Raw genomic sequence first — 19,944 nt, 5'->3', positions numbered from 1 at the left:
GGACGAGCACCACGTCTCGATGCACTGTGCAGCCGATGACAAGCTATGGGTGAGCAGTTGCCTAGACTTTGGTACGTGCATGCCCGAAATGATGCTAATTCTGAGCCTGCCTGGTTAGCCGCATTACTAACCTTCACATGGGAGCTTAGGAGTAGGAACGTGCCCCTTACAAGGGGAGGACAATAAGTAGGACGTTACCATTTGTTGGCGTTATGAGAGTCACCGGCCCGGGCTTCCTGTTCGGCAGGACGGCACGAAAGATCGTGCCTTGTAAGCACACCACCGGCGTTCAACCGACCGCGCACTCCTGCCCTGCCGTTGCAAATTGTTTGCCATCTGCTGGGGTCTGGGAATCAGCTGCACCCTACGGGATTTTACCAACCTGCCTTAACACTGTCCCGTCGCGCAACCACACCAGCCTCCCTGCCAGTGCTCCCCCCCCTGTCCGTGCCCCTGTCTGTGCCTCCCCCTGCCTCCCTGCATGCGCCCTCCCCTTCACCCCTTACCAACAGAATGTGTTGTTCGTGGGGGGGGGGGGGCAACGCTGCAAGTGCTGAGCGGCGCGGTCCGCGTGGCGGGACGCTGCTGAAAGAAATGAGCACACCCGGTCCCAACCCGCCAAACTCGCGTCACACACATGCAGCTGTTGCAGCTGAAGTCTGAACCGTACCGCTGTGTGGTAAACCAGTTAACGAAAGCCCGCTATGTTTGTATGTATGGCCCTGCTGGACTTAGGGACGAGCGCACCACCACCTCCTTTTGTTTTTGCATTACACAGGCCGCCTTGCCTTGCGAGCCGATCCGAGCTTTCCCACGCACACATTGACAAGTCCTTTACCAGTTGCCATACGCAATACATGTCCGGCTTGCCACATTGGATGAGTTGGTTTCATTCCAGTCGGTATGGTCTGGTCCTTCCACCTTACTACTTCCGAGGAACGCGCACACGCGTGAACACACGCGCCGCACACGCTCTCTCCGTGCGCATGCATGCACGTGTCCTTCAATTCATTTACCCCCCCACCGTTTCCAGCCGTGAGCCACCGGCCTCAAACTTGCTCCAACGCCCACCTTCACCGCTGATTGTTCACCTATGGCGGGCTACATCCCTTCACTCGTCATCGTCGTCATACCGCTTGCGAGCACCCCCACGGCCGCCAGCGCCGCCCCGGCCCACACCCCGGCCAGCCTCACTCAGCGGCATGTAGCCGCCGCCGATGCCCGCGCCCGCGCCCATGCCCACGCCATCCTCCTCGAAAAAGATCCGGCCGCCGCGGCTGCCGCTGCTGGCCGCGCCGCCGCCGCCCCAGGCCTCCTCCCCAAAGTCCTCCTCAAAGCCCTCCTCCTCCGCATCCGCGCCCACGCCGCCACGCATCTCCTCCAGCTGCCCCAGCATGTCCTCGTCATCCTCCGCGCCGCCGCCGCCGCGCCGCCGCCGGCCGCCGACCGCGCCCTCCTCGCCCTCGTCCTCCTCATCACCCAGGCCGCCCAGCCCGCCCTCCTCCTCCACCTCCTCCTCCTCGTCCACCCCCGCGCCCACCACGCCCGCCGCCGCCGCCTCCTCCTCATCGTACGCCACGTCATCCCAGCGCACCGGCCCGCCCTCCTCCTCCGCCTCCGCCTCGAGCGCCGCCATCTGCCCCTCAAAGGACGCGGCGGCGGCCTGCGGCGCGGCGGCGGCCTGGATGGCCAAGCCCAGCAGCTGCCGCAGCAGGTCGGCGGGCAGCAGCCCGGCGGCGGCGGCCTGGCGGTAGATGACGCTGTCTGGCCCCAGGTCGGGCACGGGGTTGATGTCCGTCACCAGCAGCTCGCCGGTGGCCACCGACACGAACGCCTCCACCTGAGCGACGCCGCGCAGCGCCAGCCGGTCCGCCACCGCCACCGCGCGCTGGCACGCCGCCGCCAGCACCTCGGGCGCCAGCACGCCCGCCGGCGGCGGGCACACCGGCGCCACCGGGCTGTGCGCCAGCAGCGCCGCCACCGCGGCGGCGGCGCCGCCGCCGCCCTCGGCGGCGCCGGCCTCCTCCGCCTGTTGCAGGTCGGGCGCGGCCACCACGGCCGCCCGCACCGATGGCGGTAGGCACGACATGGCGCCCAGCGGCCCAATCAGGCTGAAGCACACCTCCACCCAGCCGCTGCGGCCCAGGCACTGCAGCCGCGCGCCGCCGGCACCGGACGCCCCCGCACTCGCGCCCGCGCCCGCAGCCTCCTCCTCCGCCTTGGCCTCCGTCGTGCGCCGCTTGCGCTTGCCGGCGCCGCTGCCCTCCGCAGTCGCAGCCGCCGCCGCCGCTTCCGAGCCGCCGCCACTTCCGGCGCCTGGCCCCACCACGAGCATGAGCGCGTCCGCCTCCACGTAAGGCTCGAAGATGAGCTCCAGTGGCAGCAGCGGCGGCAGCCGGACCTCGGGGTGCGGGTGCGACAGGGTGTCGGCGGGCAAAACCTCGGCGCCCGCCGCCAGCGCCGCCACGTAGGCAACCACGTCAGCACCCGTGTCCAACCGCGCCACGCCCACGCCCGCCACCTCGGCGGCGGGGCGCACCAGCAGCGGCGCGGTGCCGGCGGCGGCGGCGGCCTCGCCCATCACGTGTCCGCGCAGGCTGGACATCATCTGCGGGAGCACATGCGGTTGTGCAGATGAAAGCGTGAGGTCGTCCGGAGATTGCACTGTGCGCTTGGTTGCGGGTTGCAGGGAGCATGCAAGAGACGAGCAGGTGATGAGGCGATGCAAGCAAGACACGCTCCGCCTTATCACTGCCATCAGCGCCCCTCCCTCCTCCCTCCCCCCCCCCCACACACACGCCTCGCACGCGGCGCTCCCACGCGCACCCCACGCGCACACGCACCTTGTCGGCCTCGTCCTCGTCTAGGTCCGCCGCCACCAGGGCGGTGGCGGTGGGCATGATGAGCCGCGGAGGAACCTTAGGAGGGGGGGGGGCGGGAGGGACACGCGCACGCAAATGTTGAGCATGGATGCAAGCACAAATAAATACACAGACACAGTTGGCAGTTGGGAATTTCAACCGCAATGCCACGAAGATAGCGGCAGCACAAACGCGCACGGATAGGCACTACGGGCATCGGGCCCGCCGCACACACGGCCATGCATCGCCTACACACACAACCAATCCCGCGTGTTTCCTGCCCCCTTGTGCTCTCATAACACACCGACCCATGCCCGCCTGTATCCCTGCGCTGTCCGCAGGTCCGCCACCCACATCCACACCCACACTTTCACCCACATGCACACCCACACCCACACTTTCACCCCCCCCACACACACAAAACACGCTGACACGCTCTGACAGCCCCCACCTGCACACCCGCGCTGTCCCGCAGGTCCGCCAGCAGCTCCTCCAGCTCGCCCTTGTCCCACAGCAACGCTAGCTGGTCGGGGCCGGGGCCTGGAGGCGGGGGGAGGCGGGGGGAGGCGGGGAGAGGTGAGGATGTGTGTGTGTGTGTGTGCGTGTGTGTGTGTGTAGTTGAAGGCGTGCACATGTGTGCGTTTGGAGTGGCACAGTGGTGTTTCCAAGTACTCTGGTACAGCGCGCGCTAGCATAGCACGCTAACTGCGGTGCGTAGTATGATGCGAAGTCGATGGGATTGTATGGGTGCGCCGCAGTAAAGGCCTCAGGGCCGGTGGGAGCTGCCTTGCGGCGGCCGGCGAACCCGTGGCACAAAGCGAGGCGGCGTAGACCCTGGCGGCGCCCATAACGGGCGCCTAGATCACTTTCGGTCGGATTAACTAATCATCGGGGCACTGCGGCGCACATAAGTGCGAGCCCCGACAACACTCTCTCGACCGGTGCCAGTCACAAACAAGCAATGTGCGCATGTACGCATTCTTACGCGAGCTACGCGCACTCATTGGCACCGCAACACAAAGAAACAAGAAACCCGCATCCCCGACAACCGTGGATCGCCACTCACCCACGAAGGGCACGCCGTTGAGTTGCAGCAGTGACTGCAAAGCACCGCACTCAGCCATGCTGCCGCGTCCCGCCACCAGCACCACCGCACCGGCGCGCGCTGCGTCCTCCGCAAACGAAGTCAGGTCCAGCGGGCGGGCTGGCGGCGGGCCGGGCTGGCCCGTGATGTTGCTGTCCCACATGCTCGCAACGCCCTGCGACAGAAACCCAAGACACGCGACGGTGCGAGGTGAAGTGCGGAAAGAAATGATGGCATGAGCGCTATGGAGCAGAAGCAGGCAACCGAACTGGTTGCAGGCATGTGGGATGGGTGGCGGGTGAGAGGCTGATGATTGTATGGGTGCGCCGCAGTAAAGGCCGCGGGGCCGGTGAGGAGCTGCCTTGCGGCGGCCGGCGAACCCGTGGCACAAAGCGAGGCGGCGCAGACCCTGGCGGCGCCCATAACGGGCGCCTAGATCACTTTCGGTCGGATTAACTAATCATCGGGGCACTGCGGCGCACGTAAGTGCGAGCCCCGACAACACTCTCTCGACCGGTATGCTCCCATGCATGCTCCAAACATCCAACAGCGCGTCAGACTTCCAACCTACGACCCACGACCCACGACCTACAACAGTTCGTAGCGTGCAGCGTGCGCCCTCTCCCACCCACCCATTCCCACCCATTCCCACCCATTCCCACCCATTCCCACCCACTCCCAGCCACCCAGGCCCACCCACCTCGAACCCCGCCGCCGCCAGCTCGGCCTGCACGTCTCGGTGCACGGCCCGCTGCTGCCGCTGCAGCTCCGAGAGCGCATGCAGCGCCGCGCCCTCGCGCGCCGCGGTGGCCTCCACGCTCCACAGCGCATCCGGAACGGAGGAGCGGGCCACTGCGACACATGCACGTGTAAGCAAGCATGGCGGGCGGGGAGGTCAGCGTTGTGTGCGGCTTGGTGGAAAGAGCGCTTTATGTAATTGCGTTCGGGCACTCGCTCGGCAGGCAACATCCAATATATTATACCCACCACCAAACCCAGGCACGGATGGTTAAAATCAAGGCACCCAAAAGCACCCGCTCGGCCAGCCACTCGCCACGCCCGTTTTCGCCCTTCCTCCCGCGCTGCAGCCCCCCCTCCGGAAGCAGCCCCCGGCTGGCTCACGTGTGGCGGGCGTGACGGCGTAGATGGGCTGCATGTCCATGCGGCCGCTGGGGTTGGCCACGTCAGCGGTGGAGCGTATGGCCTCCAGGTCCGCTAGGTAGTGCGGCATGTCGGCGCCCGCCGTCAGACCCAGGCCCGACACGGCCTGTGTGCGGCGGCGCAACAGTTCGGAGCGGCGCGCCTCGGCGTCGCCACCCTCGCCGTGGGGGACCATCAGGAACGGCTCCACCTGTGTGTGTGTGTGCATGGTGTGATAAAGAGGCGCGGTGTTCCGAGATATGAAGCAGTTCAGGTTCAGGCGGAGAGTGCCTGCCCCGCATTTATATGTTTGGCTAACATGCGCCCCACCGTCACCACGCCGCCAAACCACGTCGCCGAACCAACACACCCAACGCACAACCAATTCCAACCACCCTTCACCACCAGCGCTCCCAACCGTTCCCAACCACCGCTCCCAACAACCCCTAACCGCTCCCCACAACCACCCAGCTAACCACCCAACCAACTCACCACCAGGTCCTGGTACCGGCCCAGCTTGGCAAGCACATTGGCGCCCGCGATCATGCCCGCCTCGCGCCCAGCGTGGTGCGCCGCGTCGCCGCCCACCACCACCCACACGCGCGTGGGCGCCAGCGGCGCCGCCGTCGCCGCCAGCTCCATCGCCTGCGCGTCGTCGCCCGTGTCCGCCGCCACCTGACGCACCACCGCCGCCACCGAGCTCGGCTCCTCCTCGCCCGCTTCGTCTTCCGCCGCATAAGCCGAGCCCGAGCCAGCGGAAGACGAAGCGGCCAGAGCGCGCCTCTCCGCCGCGCCGAACCCGCCGTCCTCCTCGTCGTCTTCCGCATCGTCCTCAAACTCGGGCCCATACCCGCCGTCCGCCAGCGCTCCAGTCCCCTCGCCGTCGGCGCCGGAAGACGAAGCGGCGGCGGCGGGGCCGGGGTGCAGGTTGGCCTCCTCCAGAATGGCAGCGAGGGGTCGGAAGGCGGGCAGCTGCGCGAAGGCGCCGCCCCAGCCGCCCACCACCACCTCCTCGTGCAGGCCCTCGATGGAGGGGCCCACCGCCGCCAACAGCGGAGCGCCGCTGGCCTCGTCCAGAGCCACGGGCTGCGGGTGTGTGTGTGTGTGTGTGTGTGTGTGTGTGTGTGTGTGTGTGTGTGTGTGTGCGTGTGTGTGTGTGTGTGTGTGTGTGTGTGTGTGTGTGTGTGTGTGTGTGTGTGTGTGTGTGTGTGTGTGTGTGTGATCATGGGGGTTACATCCCTTATGAGTTGAGAAGGGGGAGGCGTAACCAGAGGTGCACATGGGGGGTGCACATGGGGAGTGGACATGGGGAGTGCACATGGGGAGTGCACATGGGGAGTGGACATGGGGAGTGCACATGGGGAGTGGACACGGAGACGGAGGGGTGGTTGGAAAGGAGGGATGGAGGAAGCGGTTGTAGAGGGCACGCGGGTTGGCATATCGGGGGGCGGCTGGCGCCGACTCTGAACTTCCAAGATAGGGCGGCGGAAAGGGCGCGGGTGCAGAGATGCAGGGTCGGCACGTGCGCGGCTGGCACGATCGCAGGTAGCTCCCCTCACCCCCGGATCCCTGATTCCCCCCGACCTGCTGGGACCTCGGCCCCCAGCTCACCTCGGCCCTGAAACCCAGCTCCATCAGCGTCAGCGCCTCCGCCTCACTGGCATCAAACGCACTGGCCCTTACGCCGCCGCCCTGCTCCTCCTCCTCCTCCTCGCCATCCACCTCCTCCTCCTCCTCTCCCGCCTCCACCTCGCCTTCCGCAACCGCGCCCGACCTCTTGGCCCTGCTGCCCACGCGGGTGCTGCTGCTGCTGCCCCCCGCAATTCCGGAAGGCTGTGGCAGACCCATCCTCGCCGCCGCCGCCTCCAGGATGGGCTGCGCCGCCGCCGCCACCAGCCCGCCGTCCGCGCCGTTGTCCGCCAGCTGCTCCGCCAGCAGCGCGGCAGACATGGGCGCCGACAGCTCCACAGCTTCATCCGGCGGCACGTTGAACACGTAGGCGGCGGGGTGGGTGGGCGAGCTGGCGTCGCCGGTGGACCCCGGGCCGAAGGGGGAGTCCTCGCCCTCGGGAAGGATCTGAAGCCGCCCGCTGTCTGCGCGCGTGTAGTGGGAAGTTTGTGTGATTGGGGAGAGAGTAAGCGAGCATCACGTGCCAGAGGCCTCCCATGCAGGTGCAAGACACATACCGTAAGGATGGCTGCCGCGCGACGTCACCGTGAACACACACTGTATCTCCCGACTCCCCACCAGCCCCACACACACGCTGTTTGTTAACGCACCGGCCTTGCCGCTCGTGGCCGGGACCAGTTCTGCCTCGACCTCCTCCTCCTGCTGCTGCGCCTCGCCGCCAGCGGGCGCCACAAACTCGTCGTAGCCCAGGGTGGTGGCGGCGGACAGCAGCAGCGGGTGGGCGAAGGGCTCGCGCCGGGACATGCGCGCCTGCGTGTCAGCGTGTGTGTGTGCGTGTGTGTAGGTGGGGGTGTTGGTGGTGTGCAGGCAGGGGTGTTGGTGGTGTGCAGGCGGTAAATTGACGTGCGGGCGCGTTTGGGTTTATTGCCACCAAGCGCCCTACTCATGCCCTCTTCGGCGCCCCCAGCACCGCTCGGCCGCCAGTCAACATCCACCCCCTCCCCCACAAGCCCACCCACCCACCTTGAAGCGCAGGTACACCTGCCCCCCCCCACACACACGCCACCGCCACCGCCACCCCCGCCCCCAACCCACCACCACCATCACGCCCTGCTGTCCCCCCCCAAAAAAAAACACTCCCACCCACCCACCTTGAAGCGCAGGTACACCTGCACGGGCGTGACCATGCCGGTGCGCAGCTCCATCACCTCGTCGTCGTCCTCGCACATGGCCTCAAGAACCAGCTGCTCGCTCTCGGCGGCGGCGGCGGCGGCCTGCGCCTCCTCGGCACTGGGCGCCGCCTCCTGTGCGCGAGAATGCAAGTGTGCAAGTGTGCAAGTGGATGTGAGAGGCAGTGTGTTTGGTTTTGAACACGCCCAGCAGATAGCAGCGTGGCAAGGGTGCTGGGCTAAACAACGATGAAATGGGGGTGTACGGCAGTGTTTGGGATGTCTACACGGACCAGTCGGTCACTCGGCGCCACTGCCGCCGCACACTCAACACTCAACTCCCAACGTCCAGCGCCCACCACCAGCACACACGACAACTGCCCACACACGCCGCACCCCCCCCCCGCCCCCCCTCCCACCCCCCAAAGCCGCTGCCTTGCACCCGCGTCTCGCTCTCGCTCACCCCCGCCGCCGCCCTGTCCCGCTCCTCCTGCACCGCGTCCGCGCACTCCAGCAGCTCCCAACCGTGTCGCCGCGCCAGCTCGCTGATGGCGGCCAGCTGCCAGGCGGCACGTATCCGCGGGTCGTCGGCGGTGCCGTCACTGCCGTCGCCCAGCAGTTCCTCGGGCGGCGGCAGCGGCCGCACGCGCCGCAGCGAGATCTCCGCGTCCTCTGCCAGGGCGTCCTCCAGAGGCAGAGCGCGCATGGCGGAGGCGAGGCCGGCGCCGAAGTCCTGTGTGGGCGGGGGGGGGGGGAGGCGGGCGAGAAACACAACGGCAGGCGGTGCCGTGCAATGTGAGAATTGTTGCAAGTCAGTCGTGTACATTGACATGTAACTATACGTGTGCCGACGACGTCACAGCGAGGGGCGGCACCGGGTGGTGGTGGTGCATGGCGGCTCTTCCTCTGAGAGTCCTCTGGCGCTCCCTCGACAACGCCGCGCAGACACGCCCTGGCGTTCGAATGTGAATGTAGAGCGGGGAGATAACGGCGCACACTCACCCCGAGCGCCTCCACCGCCGCATCCAGCAGCAGCCGCTGGCCCTCCACCTCCACCGCCGCCGCCATGTCGGTGGCCAGGGGGAGCGGGTCGTCGCCGTACTGCGTCGGGGGGCGGGTGCGTGGGGAGGCGGGAGCGTGAGGAGGCGGGAGTGTGGGAGCGTGAGATGGGAGCGTGGGGAGGCGGGAGTGTGGGGGGCGGGAGCGTGGGAGGCGGGAGCGTGAGGAGGCGTGGGGAGGTGGGAGCGTGAGGTGGTAACCACAGGTCGAGAGACGCGACTAGGTCACTGACATGGGATGTGTGAGACGGCGGTGGCTGGGTCCGTCTCACGTCCACCTGCCGCCCACACAACCTCCAAGTCCACAGCCCCAGCCCCAGTCCCAGCCCCAACTCCAACCCCAGCCAGAGCTGCCCCCTATGCCCTCTAGAATCGCCCACAGCTGCCTCCCTCCCTGCCGCCCCTCCCTCCCTCCCTCCCTGCCTCCCTCCCTGCCTCCCTCCCTCGGCCGCCCCTCCTCGGCCGCCCCTCCTCACCGCCCTGGGCAGGCCGCTGTCCGCCTCCGCCGCCTGGTGCATGTGCTCCTCCGCCACCGCCACCCGCAGCGGCCCCTCGGCGTCGTCCCAATAGTCCGGGTCCACCGTCTCCACCCACTGGTCGTACTCGTCGCCCTCCTGCGGGCGGGGCGGGGGCAGGGGGGCGGGGCGTGGGGCATGGGGGGTGCATTCATGGTTAGTCAAGGAAGTGGTAGACGGCAGACCATCTTGCGGAACATGAAGCGTGGGGGGTGGGGCGTGGCGCGTGGGACATGGGGGTTGCATTCATGATCGGTTGGGGAAGTGAAGGCGTAACCAGGGATAGTAGTATAGCCGGCGCGCTGTTGGGGGGGGGGGGGGGTTACATTCATGATTGGGGGGGGGGGGGGGGAGGCGGGTTGCATTCATAATTGGTTACGGAAGTGGTAAACGGTAAATGGGGGGCGCAATGCAAGGTTAAAACATTGGGAACAGGATGCAAGCCCCCCCCGACCAAAAAGGTGGAAAGTGTGTGCCCGGGGAAATGCAAGGTTACAACATTGCGAACAGGATGCATGCAAGCACCACCGAAAAAACACATTCGGAAACGCCCGCCCGCACCCTCACCCGCAGGTGTTGTAGCACAGCGCTGTGGTACAGCGGCAGCTGAGGCGGCATGGGCAGCTGCAGCGCCGCCGGCGCCAGCGCCACCGGCGCCGCCGCCGCCTCCGCCGCCGCCGCCTGCGCCGCCACCGACGCCTCGTCCGCGGCCTCGCCGCCGCCCGCCAAGGCGTCCCGCATCGCAACCGACAGCACCGCCGCCTCCGCCACCTCTTCCGGCGGCACGTACTCGCCGCCGGGCGTCAGCGCGCGCGCGTCGCCGGCGGCGGCGGCGCGGCGTAGCGCGCTGTTGGCCAGGTTTCGCAGCAGCGCGGCGTGTGGCAGCCCGAGCTCCGCCGCCGCCAGAACGGCGGGGTGGGAGCGGGACACGGGCGGTGCGGCGTCGACGGCGCTGAGGAGCACGCCGGCGCCGTGGTCGCCGTTGGAGGCGGCCGACAGGTAGCGCGCCGGCTCGAAGGCGTCCAGGTCGGCGTGCCTGCGCGTGGGGTGGTTGGTTGCGGTTGTTGGTTGGAGGTTGCGGTTGTTGGTTGGAGGTTGGTTGCGGTTGTTGGTTGGAGGGTGGTTGGTTGATGGTTGGTTGTTGCGGTTTTGAAGTTGCGGTCGCGGGGTGATGACAGAGGTGTTGATTGGCAGCAAGCATGTGTGTGGGTGGCGAGTGTCGGTATGCGCCAAGGCCGCGTTTTACGGCGGCGGCGGCGTAGGATAACGTGAGCACACACGATGCATGCCGATGCAAACACGACCGCTGGCAAACGCACCAGCTGCTGCCGGCGTCGTAGTAGGCCTCCAGGGGGGAGGGGTCGGCGGCGATACGCTCCGCCTCCTGCTGAGCCAGGCGCTGTGGGGGAGAGGCGGGGGACAGGAGACAAACAGGACAAGGGCACGGCAAGAGGGTCAGAGACAAGTTGATGGAATAGAAATGTCAGGCATGAGCGGCACGGAGCGAGGATAGGAATGCGGCTGGCGCGGCCTGCGCGGATGCGCCTGGCGGGGATTTTACACATCCGGCAACAGCACGCCGGGCGGGGACAAGGCGACGCATGACGAACACGAAGTGCGGATACTAGCAAGGACTCATGCGCAGCCGCAGCCGCAGCCGCAGTTGCAGCCACAGCTGCAGTTGCACTCGCCCCCCCTCCCGCACCTGCAGGATGGCGGGGTCCTCGTCCCACAGCACTGGCACCACAGGCTCGCCGTCCTCATCCACAGCCTGTGTGTGGGGTGCGTGAGGCGTGGGGCGTGTCGTGAGGTGTGTGCGTAAAACACATGCGGGCAGGCACGGGCGCGGTATGAACAACGAGGCCGGTTGGCCACTGTGTGTGTGTGTGTGTTAAAGAGCACAAGGAAAACGTTGCGCAAAGACAGTGTATGCGATGCAGCAAAGCGACGGTGTGTGTGTGTATATGTGTGTGTGTGTGTGTGTGTGTGTGTGTGTGTGTGTGTGTGTGTGTGTGTGTGTGTGTGTGTGTGTGTGTGTGTGTGTGTGTGTGTGTGTGTGTGCGGCGCATCTCCCTGAGAGGCGTCACCCTGCCTAGCCCAAGCCCTGCCATGCATCGACGTGGCCACGTTAACAACAGGTCCAAGCCCCCGCCCTCGGCCCCCGCCCACACACACCCCGGCTAGTTTGGGCTGGTATTCCCCCCCGGATGTTCCCCAAGATGGTCTACCGTTTACACTTCCTTAACCAGTCATCTATGGGACCCCCCCCCCACCCCCCGCCCCCGCCCCCCCCCCCCCCCAGCCGCCCGCCCCCGCCCACCTGCAGCGCCGCCTCGTAGCCGTGCGGCAGCAGCGCCCAGCCCTCCACCGTCGCCACGTCACGCAGGCCCAGCTGGCCAAACAGCTTGGCGGCGGCGTGGCGGACCTGCGCATGATTTCAACAACAAAACATCAAAACAGACGTGAATGGATATACCGTTTAGCGTTGCATAGCTTACGGCCGGGGTCTGCGCACACGCCTACGCAGTTCGCGCTGCCTCCAGGCAGCACGGCCTCAGCCGCCCAGGCATCGCAACTGAGCCTTTCAACCACACAGCCCGACTGTGATTGCAACTGCAACTTGCGACTGCGACCGCGGCCGCAACTGCCACTTGCGACTGCGCCTTGCGACTACTACTATGACCGCGCCTGCAGCTTGCGCCCGCTCACCGCGTGCGCCAGCTTGCGGCTGAAGCGCGGCGGCGTGTGCAGCCGAGCCGACACCGTGGAGGGCAGCGAGGCGGGCAACACGCGGCTGCGGGGGTCTGCGCCCAGCAGCCGCCACACCTCAGGCTCCTCGGCGGCCGCGGCGGCGGCGGCGGCCGCGGCCTCGGCGTCGCTGGCGCCGGCCTTGAGCGCCTCCCACTCCGCCACCTGAGGTACGGGTAGCGAGGAAGGGGCAGCAGCGGTGGTGGTTGGTTAAGTTGCGGATCCGGTCGCGGCTACGGGGATTCTATTGCCGACGCATGCGCCTTGTCGTGAAGCATATAATGACCCCAAAAGCGCGCCAAAAGACCCGTAAATTACTTGCGAGTCGTTCCAACCCTGACATAAGGAGAATGGGGCAGAGGTCGTCGTCGCGCATCACTTATCTCACCTCGGCCGCGTGTACTCGGATGGCGGCGTCCGTGTCCACCACCTGCAGCTCCGTGGGCAGCAGCGCCACGGGGCCGTCTATGAAGGAGGGAGGGAGCGAGGGAGGGAGGAGGAGGAGGAATGATATAAATGATCAAGCAAGGAGTAGTGAGGTTGTGTAGCCAGGGGCAGGCGTGGGAGAGGAGGTGAGCGGCGGTTGTCAAGCCGAGTTCCAACAGTAAGGTTTGGCATGTCTGACGTTGCCCCGGTGCACAGCCCCCGCATTGATCGTCAACATCAACCCTAGGCGCCTGCACGCGCCTGTGAGTACGCCTAGGTGCATGCAAGTACCCGCGCGTGAGGAAGGAAGCACCGCGACATACCCACACACCCACAGCGCCTGGCACGGCAGGCGCGCACACACATTGCAGGCGGCACACATATTGCAGGCGCGCACACCGTGCAGGCGCGCACGCACATTGCAGGCGCACACACACATTGCAGCCCGCTTGGGCGGGCTTCGTTTTGTTGTTTTTTTCTAACACACATTGCAGGCGCGCACACACACACTACAGGCGGCGCACGCAGTCGTTCACCCACCCGGCGTCTCCACCACAGTGCACACGAACCGCGCCACGGTGCCGCTCTTGCCCACGCTGCTCTGGCTGCCCATGTCGGTCGCACTTCCCGACGAGGAAGGCGATGACGAAGCGGCGGCGGCGGCGGCAGGCGGCGACGGCACCGCCTCCAGCACCATGTCGGTCCAGGCGCCCAGCGCCGCCGCCGCCGCGCCGCCCTCCGCCGCCGCCACCAGCGGCTGCGTGGCCAGCGCGGCGGCGCTGGCGGCGCCCATGGCGGTGGCGGCGTCGGCGGCGGTGGCCAGTCCGCCCGAGTGGCGCGGCCGCAGGATCACCAGCTGCTGCTCGGGGTGGTAGGCCTGTTGTTTCCGAGGGAGCGCAGGGGAGAGGGGTTGTAGATACCAGCCCAAACTAAACCAAACCCAATGCAATAGAGGGGGGTTGGGGGTGAGGGAGGAGGGAGCGTGGGCGGGAGCGTGGGGGTGAGGGATGCGGGATACACGGCGTGCCACGGACACAAAAAGCACAGGGCCGTCACGCCCGAAATATGCTGTGAGCAGACGCCTAACTGACAACTGACAACCAACAAGAGGCGCGCATTACCACAAAACGCACGCGCGCGCACACACACACCTGCTGCTCGAACCAGGCCGTCACCTTGGCCAGCACCGCGGCGTAGGCCGCCCGTAGCACCGCCACCTCCTCCGCATCCGCCTCCTCCTCAGCCGCCTCCTCAGACGCCTCCGCCTCCTCGGGCTCCGCGGTCTTGCGACCCCTCTTGCCACCAGCGCCGGCCTTGGCCTTGGCGGCCGCCGCGGCCGCCTCGGCGCGCGCCGCCGCCACCGCCGCCGCCACGTCGGCGGCGGTGAGGTGCAGCAGCGGCGACACGGGGTAGTTGAGCTCGGACAACTTGGCCAGCAGGCTGTGCGTGGGATATATATATAAATAAAGCCAAGGGGGATTAGCTTAAGCGTTTGGAAATGTTTGCGTGCGTAAGAATGGGAAGCGCTAGCCAGCTAGCTAGGTAAAAGAACACATAACCCAACATTGCGCGCGCGCCAGGCACTCACGCAACGCGGTCGGTGGTGAGTGCGGCTGCCTCTGCGCCGCTGCCCACCACCGCGCCCATGCCCGCGTCCTCCAGCGCCGCCGCCAGCTCGCAGTGCGCGCGGCCGCCCGCGGGCACCGCCGGGAACACCACGTGCGCCGCCGCCTTGAGGTGCTTGGCCAGCGCCGCCACGCTGTCGTACGTGGTGGGCACGCCCGCCTTGGAGGAGGCGGCGGAAGCCACAGCGGGGACGGGCACGTCCAGGGCGGGCGTGGAGAGCGAGAGCGGGCTGGGCGGCGGCACCGCCAGGAGGCCTGGGTGCACGCCCGGAAGACAGCCGGCCGCCAGCTCGGCGGGCGTCGCGGCGTAGACCTGCGCCGGCGACAGAAGCGTGGCAGCACCGCTGGCGCCGTCCAGCCACCAGACCGACACCACGGTGCCGGTGGCGGCGCGCGGCACGCCGCCGGCGGCGGGCGCCGCCGACACAGCCGTCACGCCAGTCAGCAGCTGCGCCGAGTCGGCGCCGGCGTCGCCGGCGGCCGCCGCCGCCGCCTCCAGCTCCGCCGCCGCGGCGGCGGCGCCCACCTCCGCGGCGCGGGCGGCGAAGCGGCTGACGGCGGCCGGGTCGGGCCGGGTGGCGGCGTCCAGCGGCGAGTCCATGTGCGCCGTGTACAGCGCATCCAGCGCCGCGCGCGCCGCCTCCAGCGCCGCCGCCGCCGCGTCCAGGCGGCCGGGCGGGCAGCCGCCCGCCACCACCGCCACGTCCACCGGCGCCTCTCCGCCGAGCACCAGCAGCCGCGCCGGGTCGCACGCGGCGGCGGCCACCGCCGCCGCGGCGCGGCGCTCGAGCGGCAGCTCCGCCAGCGCCGCCAGGCGCACCGGCAGCCCCCCCTCCAGCACCTCCTCGTCGTGATCGTCGTCGGCCAAGCCCCCGGCCTCCCCGGCGCCGCCGGCGCCACGGCCCGAGCGCTCCGCCTCGGCACGAAGCTCGAGCATCAGCCGCTGCTGCAGCTGCGTGCGGGCGCCGGCAGTGGAAAGGCCGCGCTTGTCCAGCTCCTCGCGGAGCGAGCGAAGGTTCATGCCGAGCACATAGTCCAACGACGGCTCGCCCTCGCCGCCTTCGGCGCCGCCGCCGGCGGCGGAGCCCTCTGCGGCGGAGCCGCCGCCCTCCTCGGGGGCGGCGGCGGCGGCGGCGGCGGCGGCGGTGACGGCGGCGGGGGTACGGCCGCGGCGTATGACGCCGCCGGGCTGCAGAGCGACCAGGTGCGCCTTCAGCCGCTCCAGCATGTCGTACTTGTTGCCGTTGCTGCGTGTGGGAGATTTAGAGGGCGATGAAGTGGGAGATGAGATGGGCGATGCAAATGATCGCGATGGTGGTGACGAGTTCGTGATGGATTGATGACGGAACGGGTACGATACGCCTTGGATAAAACCGTGCTGATGGCAAGGGCAAGCCGTGTAAAGCAATTCGAATGTTAATAAGACACATCGCAGGCCCTGCCGAGATTGCCAAGAAGGCACGGCACAGCCACGGTGCGGAGCCACAGCCATTGCGCCCGCATGCCCCAGCAAGCCCCCCGCGCTCCACAGCCCCCACTCACGAGTCCATTCCAAAGTGTTCCAGCGCCGCGCGCAAGTCGGTCACGCGCATGTGCTTCAGGTCGGGCAGCGTGAGCTTGCTGAAGTCGATGGCCACGCCAGCCGCGCCAGCGCCCGCATCGCCAGCGGCGTCGGGCGTGGAGGAAGAGCCGGCGCGCGCGATGCGCTTGCGGAGCTTGGCAGCGGCGTCGGGGCTTTTCGCGGCCGCCTGTCATGGTCAGGAAGGGAGCAAGGGTCGGCGCGGCATACATGCACGCACATGGGCCGTACCCCGCCAGCTACCAGCTACCATGCCCCCCACACCTCTCTCCCCATCCTTCCTGCATCCACACACACACACACGCACACGCGCACGCACATGCACACACACACACACACACACACACACACACACACACACACACACACACACACACACACACACACACACACACACACACACACACATACACACACACATACACACACGCACACACACGCACACACACACACACACACACACACACACACACACACACACACAAAACACACACAATCCCACCTGCAGCGTCGCCTCCAGGGCGGCCTCGGCTCGGGCGCGCACCAGTCGGTCCAGCAGCACCCCGCGGGTGGTGTAGGTCGCGTGCCGGTCCAGCTCCTTGAGCGCCTGCGGGCGCAAGGCAGGCAGGCAGGTGGGGCGGGTTAAAAAGGGGCGGGTGAGCGCAAGGAAGGCAGGCAGGCAGGCAGGCAGGCAGGCAGGCAGGCAGGCAGGCAGGTAGGCAGGCAGGCGGTGGGCATGTTAGACAGGCGGTGGGCGGGTTTGAGAGATGCAGGGAAGGCTGACTGCTCGCTGCGCTGAGGGCTGCACTGGGGCGCACTGGGCTTAACACTGCATTCCCACCACCACCTGAACACCACCGCGCAGGCGCCGTGTCGCAAGCGCCACATCCCATCCGCCCAACCCCCAAGCACTCCGTTATCAAGCATCGGCCACGCTATCCTCCTCGCTCTATTGCATTGGGTTTGGTTTAGTTTGGGCTGGTATCTACAACCCACCCGCCACCCCACCTCGCCCCAGCCTCACCGCGTACAGCTGCTGCCGCGTGCTCCCGCCCAGCTGCGCCCGCAGCGCCTCCGACTCCGCTGCCAGCAGCCGCTTGCGGTCGGCATCCCCCAGCTCCATCTCGGCGTCAAACAGGGCGTCGGGGCCGTCCGCGTCGTCGTCGTAGCCGCCCTCTTGCAGCTCGTCTTCGTCGGCGGCCTCGCCGCCCTCCTCGAGCTCACTGAGGGGAGGCACACAGAGCCACACATACAGGCGGTGCATTGTCAGCGTCCATAGCGTTAGCAGCGTCAGCGGCGTTAGCAGCGTCAGCGGCGTTCGCAGCAGACCCACATTGGGTTCTGACCAACTCAAAAGAGTGCAGCAACAGCAACCCTTCGCCTCTAGCTCTTCCCTCCCCCCTCCCCCGACCGACGCTGTTGTCGCGTGCCCCTCCATTGCCAAGCATAGGCCACGCTCTCCTCCCCGCTCTATTGCATTGGATTCGGTTTCGTTCGGGCTGGTATCTACAACCCCCACCCCACGCGCAACAGCCCTCCCCCCCGCGCCCTGCATGCCCGCGGGCCAAACCACACTCACGCCGTGACCTCGGCCACCATCGCCTCCGCCAGCGCCTGCGCCATGGCCCGCTTGTCACCGCGCCAGCCGCGGCCGCCGCCGCCGCCGGGCGCCGCCACGCCGTACTCGGACAGGCTGGCCTCCAGCTCCTCCGCCGACAACGCCAGCAGCTCCGGCAGCAGCGCCGCGGCATCGGCGGCGGCGGCGGCACTGGATTGCGCCGAGCCGTGGGAGGCGGCCCTGCGGTTGGGAGCCGGGGAGCCGGAAAGCCGGGGCGGCGGAGCGGCGGGGAGGTGGGCTTCAGCGCAAGGAGCAGCAGGCGTAGAGGCTGGCAATCTCGCGTGCACGTGTGTGTATGCGCATGTGTGCTGTTGTGGGAAGGCCCCTGGTGGCTGAGACGCACGCTCCGGGGTGGGGGTGGGGGTTGTGGCAGTTGTGGTAGGGTGGGAGGGGAAGGCGGGTTTGGGATGTCGCCGGTAAGAATGACCCCCTGCCCGGTGGTGTGAGCCGGGCGGGGGCAAAGTGAGCCGGAGCGATCGCTGTGAGGCGCTGTGAGTCAGCCGGGCGGCGGCAGAGAGGGCCAGCCTCACGTGGGTGAGGCCGGGGACCGCGCCCAGGGTTACGCACGCGCCGTGTGCAAAAACATCTAGGTGCATGATGTTGGACGGCATTCGCCGGAGTGGGTAACTAGCTTGAGTATGTCCAACTAGCTGGAGTGTCCAGGGCTAGTGTGGTTCGGAATGTCGCCGGGAAGAATGGCCCCCGGGCCGGTTGTGTTGCGGCCTGGCGGGGGTAAAGTGAATCCGGAGCGTCACTGTGGGGCGGTGTTTCATCCCTCAGGCCGTAGTATGGATCGGCACAGCGGGTCAAATAACCGCCCCGTCAAAAAGCCCCGTCCATGCATTGCAGGGCCCCCGGACCCCTCCATTCTCAGCCCTCCGTCACAGCGTGCCGGGGCCGCAGAGCCCCAAGCCACACGTATGTCCCAGCTAGCCCAGCTATGCCCAGCCCGACCGCAAATCACACGCCGACACCGCGCCGCGCACCGTGCCGCCTCCGGCTGCTCCAGGTCCTCGCCCTCTAGCGGCGACACGAGGTCGATGTCGCCGGCCACCGCAGCCTCCGCAAGCCGTTGCTGCGGGCAAGAAGGAAGGAAAAGAGAAAGGATGTCGTATGGGCGCGACGAGTGCAGTGCAGGGGGCCGGCAGGAGTAACGCTCACTGCATTCCAGCGGCGGCCTACACGACACCACACCACACCGTAACTACAGTACAATACACAGGAGCCGACCAGGTGCCAAGCGCGCGACCTCTCACGCCCGCCCCAAGCCACCAGCCACACACAAGCCCAAACGTTCACCTGCAGCTCGGCTTTCTTGCCGGCCGCGGACAGACCCGCCTCCGCGCACAGCGCCTTCAGCTCTGCGTACGGCACCTCCTCCAACAGGTCTAGCGCCGAGTCCAGGTCGATCCCCGCCGCCGCCTTAGCATTGCCACTGCCACTGCCACTGCTGCTGCTGCTTCCCCCTGTGGCGCTGGCGCCGGCGCCGGCGCCCTCGTCCGCCAGGGCCGCGGCGAGGCGCTCCGCTAGCTCCTCGCGCTTGCCGCCAGCTGGCAGCCCGCGCGCCTTGAGCTCGGCCTGCAGTTCGCGGAAGTTGAGCTCCGCCACTGCGGCCAGCGGGTCCGCGTCATCGCCAGCTGCCGACGGCTCCGACGTGGGCCTGAGGGAAGGTTGCGGGTGGGGCCGGGGGTGCGGAAGCGTGGATGCGCAGCGGAGGGCGTGCGGGAGGGTCTGCGGTCCACACCACCACTTTGACCACCACGGAAGCCCCACAGTCTCCGTGACGGCGCATTCCCCCGAGGCGTGCTTATGTATTCCTTCAGCATTTCGTAATGGTTGCATTAGCAGCCTGCTGACAGGTGATTGTGACTGAATTGTAGCACCGACTGCCTCGCAATTCGTGTCTGTGCACCACGCTCTTCCCCGGCTGGCGGTGCTCGATTACAAATTTAGACCCGCCCGTACTGCATTTCATGGTCTGTATTGAACAACTGCACTGCACAGTTGCATTATGCACAGGCGCTGGCTGTCAATTCCCTGCCGGCGGCTACACATGACGTCGGGGGGCACTCGGTTGGCTTGCCCACCTGCCACCACGCTTTGCCTCAGCAATCAGGCGCCTAGAGGATGGCGCAAACGTCGAAACCGGGCATTGCAGTGGACGAGGACCCCTGGCGACAGAACGGCTGCTCGCCACTGGCCGGCCTGCGCTGGCCTGACCGACGTGCAGCATGGCTACAGCTATCAAAATTGAACCTCAATCACAGGGCAGCAAGTCTCATGTTGCGTCGTGGTATCAATGTTCCGGGAAAGACTCGCGCGACAGCCTGGTAAATATTCTGCGCCGCTTTCGTAACAGGTGCAGGCGCAGGTAGCTATACAAATATGGTCGCGGCTGCAAATGCGGGGGGAGGAGGAGTACTTGCATGGGTCGCCCGCGATCGGCACTCCCGCTCGGTCCCCGACTGAACACCCGCGCGAGCCCCGTGGTT

At 67.4% G+C, this 19,944-nt stretch overlaps 1 protein-coding gene across 2 annotated transcripts; it reads right to left on the bottom strand.

The window, feature by feature from the left end:
• Positions 1-758: 758 nt before the first annotated feature.
• Positions 759-19,826, bottom strand: CHLRE_15g635650v5 (uncharacterized protein). Of its 2 annotated transcripts, XM_043070516.1 has the most exons (30): positions 19,540-19,826; positions 18,752-19,112; positions 18,439-18,527; positions 17,414-17,632; positions 16,859-17,057; positions 16,337-16,441; positions 15,798-16,003; positions 14,219-15,502; positions 13,782-14,070; positions 13,171-13,507; positions 12,593-12,669; positions 12,166-12,369; positions 11,777-11,881; positions 11,162-11,227; positions 10,776-10,855; positions 10,024-10,492; positions 9,418-9,555; positions 8,886-8,984; positions 8,347-8,616; positions 7,866-8,018; positions 7,738-7,755; positions 7,365-7,524; positions 6,697-7,178; positions 5,578-6,171; positions 5,068-5,296; positions 4,646-4,797; positions 3,928-4,120; positions 3,313-3,401; positions 2,844-2,918; positions 759-2,608 (listed from the first exon to the last, which is right to left on the bottom strand). In XM_043070516.1, the coding sequence occupies exons 1-30, from the start codon at positions 19,683-19,685 to the stop codon at positions 1,112-1,114; spliced, it is 8,385 nt and encodes a 2,794-aa protein (XP_042916380.1). In that variant the 5' UTR covers positions 19,686-19,826; the 3' UTR covers positions 759-1,111. The 2 variants fall into 2 exon arrangements, with proteins under 2 accessions (XP_042916380.1, XP_042916381.1); XM_043070517.1 differs by lacking the exon at positions 7,738-7,755.
• Positions 19,827-19,944: the final 118 nt, after the last annotated feature.

This window comes from Chlamydomonas reinhardtii, chromosome 15 (assembly GCF_000002595.2).
Source record: "Chlamydomonas reinhardtii strain CC-503 cw92 mt+ chromosome 15, whole genome shotgun sequence".
NCBI lineage: Eukaryota > Viridiplantae > Chlorophyta > Chlorophyceae > Chlamydomonadales > Chlamydomonadaceae > Chlamydomonas > Chlamydomonas reinhardtii.
The sequence above is the reverse complement of the archived record's forward strand: the minus strand, read 5'-3'. Positions and strand labels throughout refer to the sequence as shown.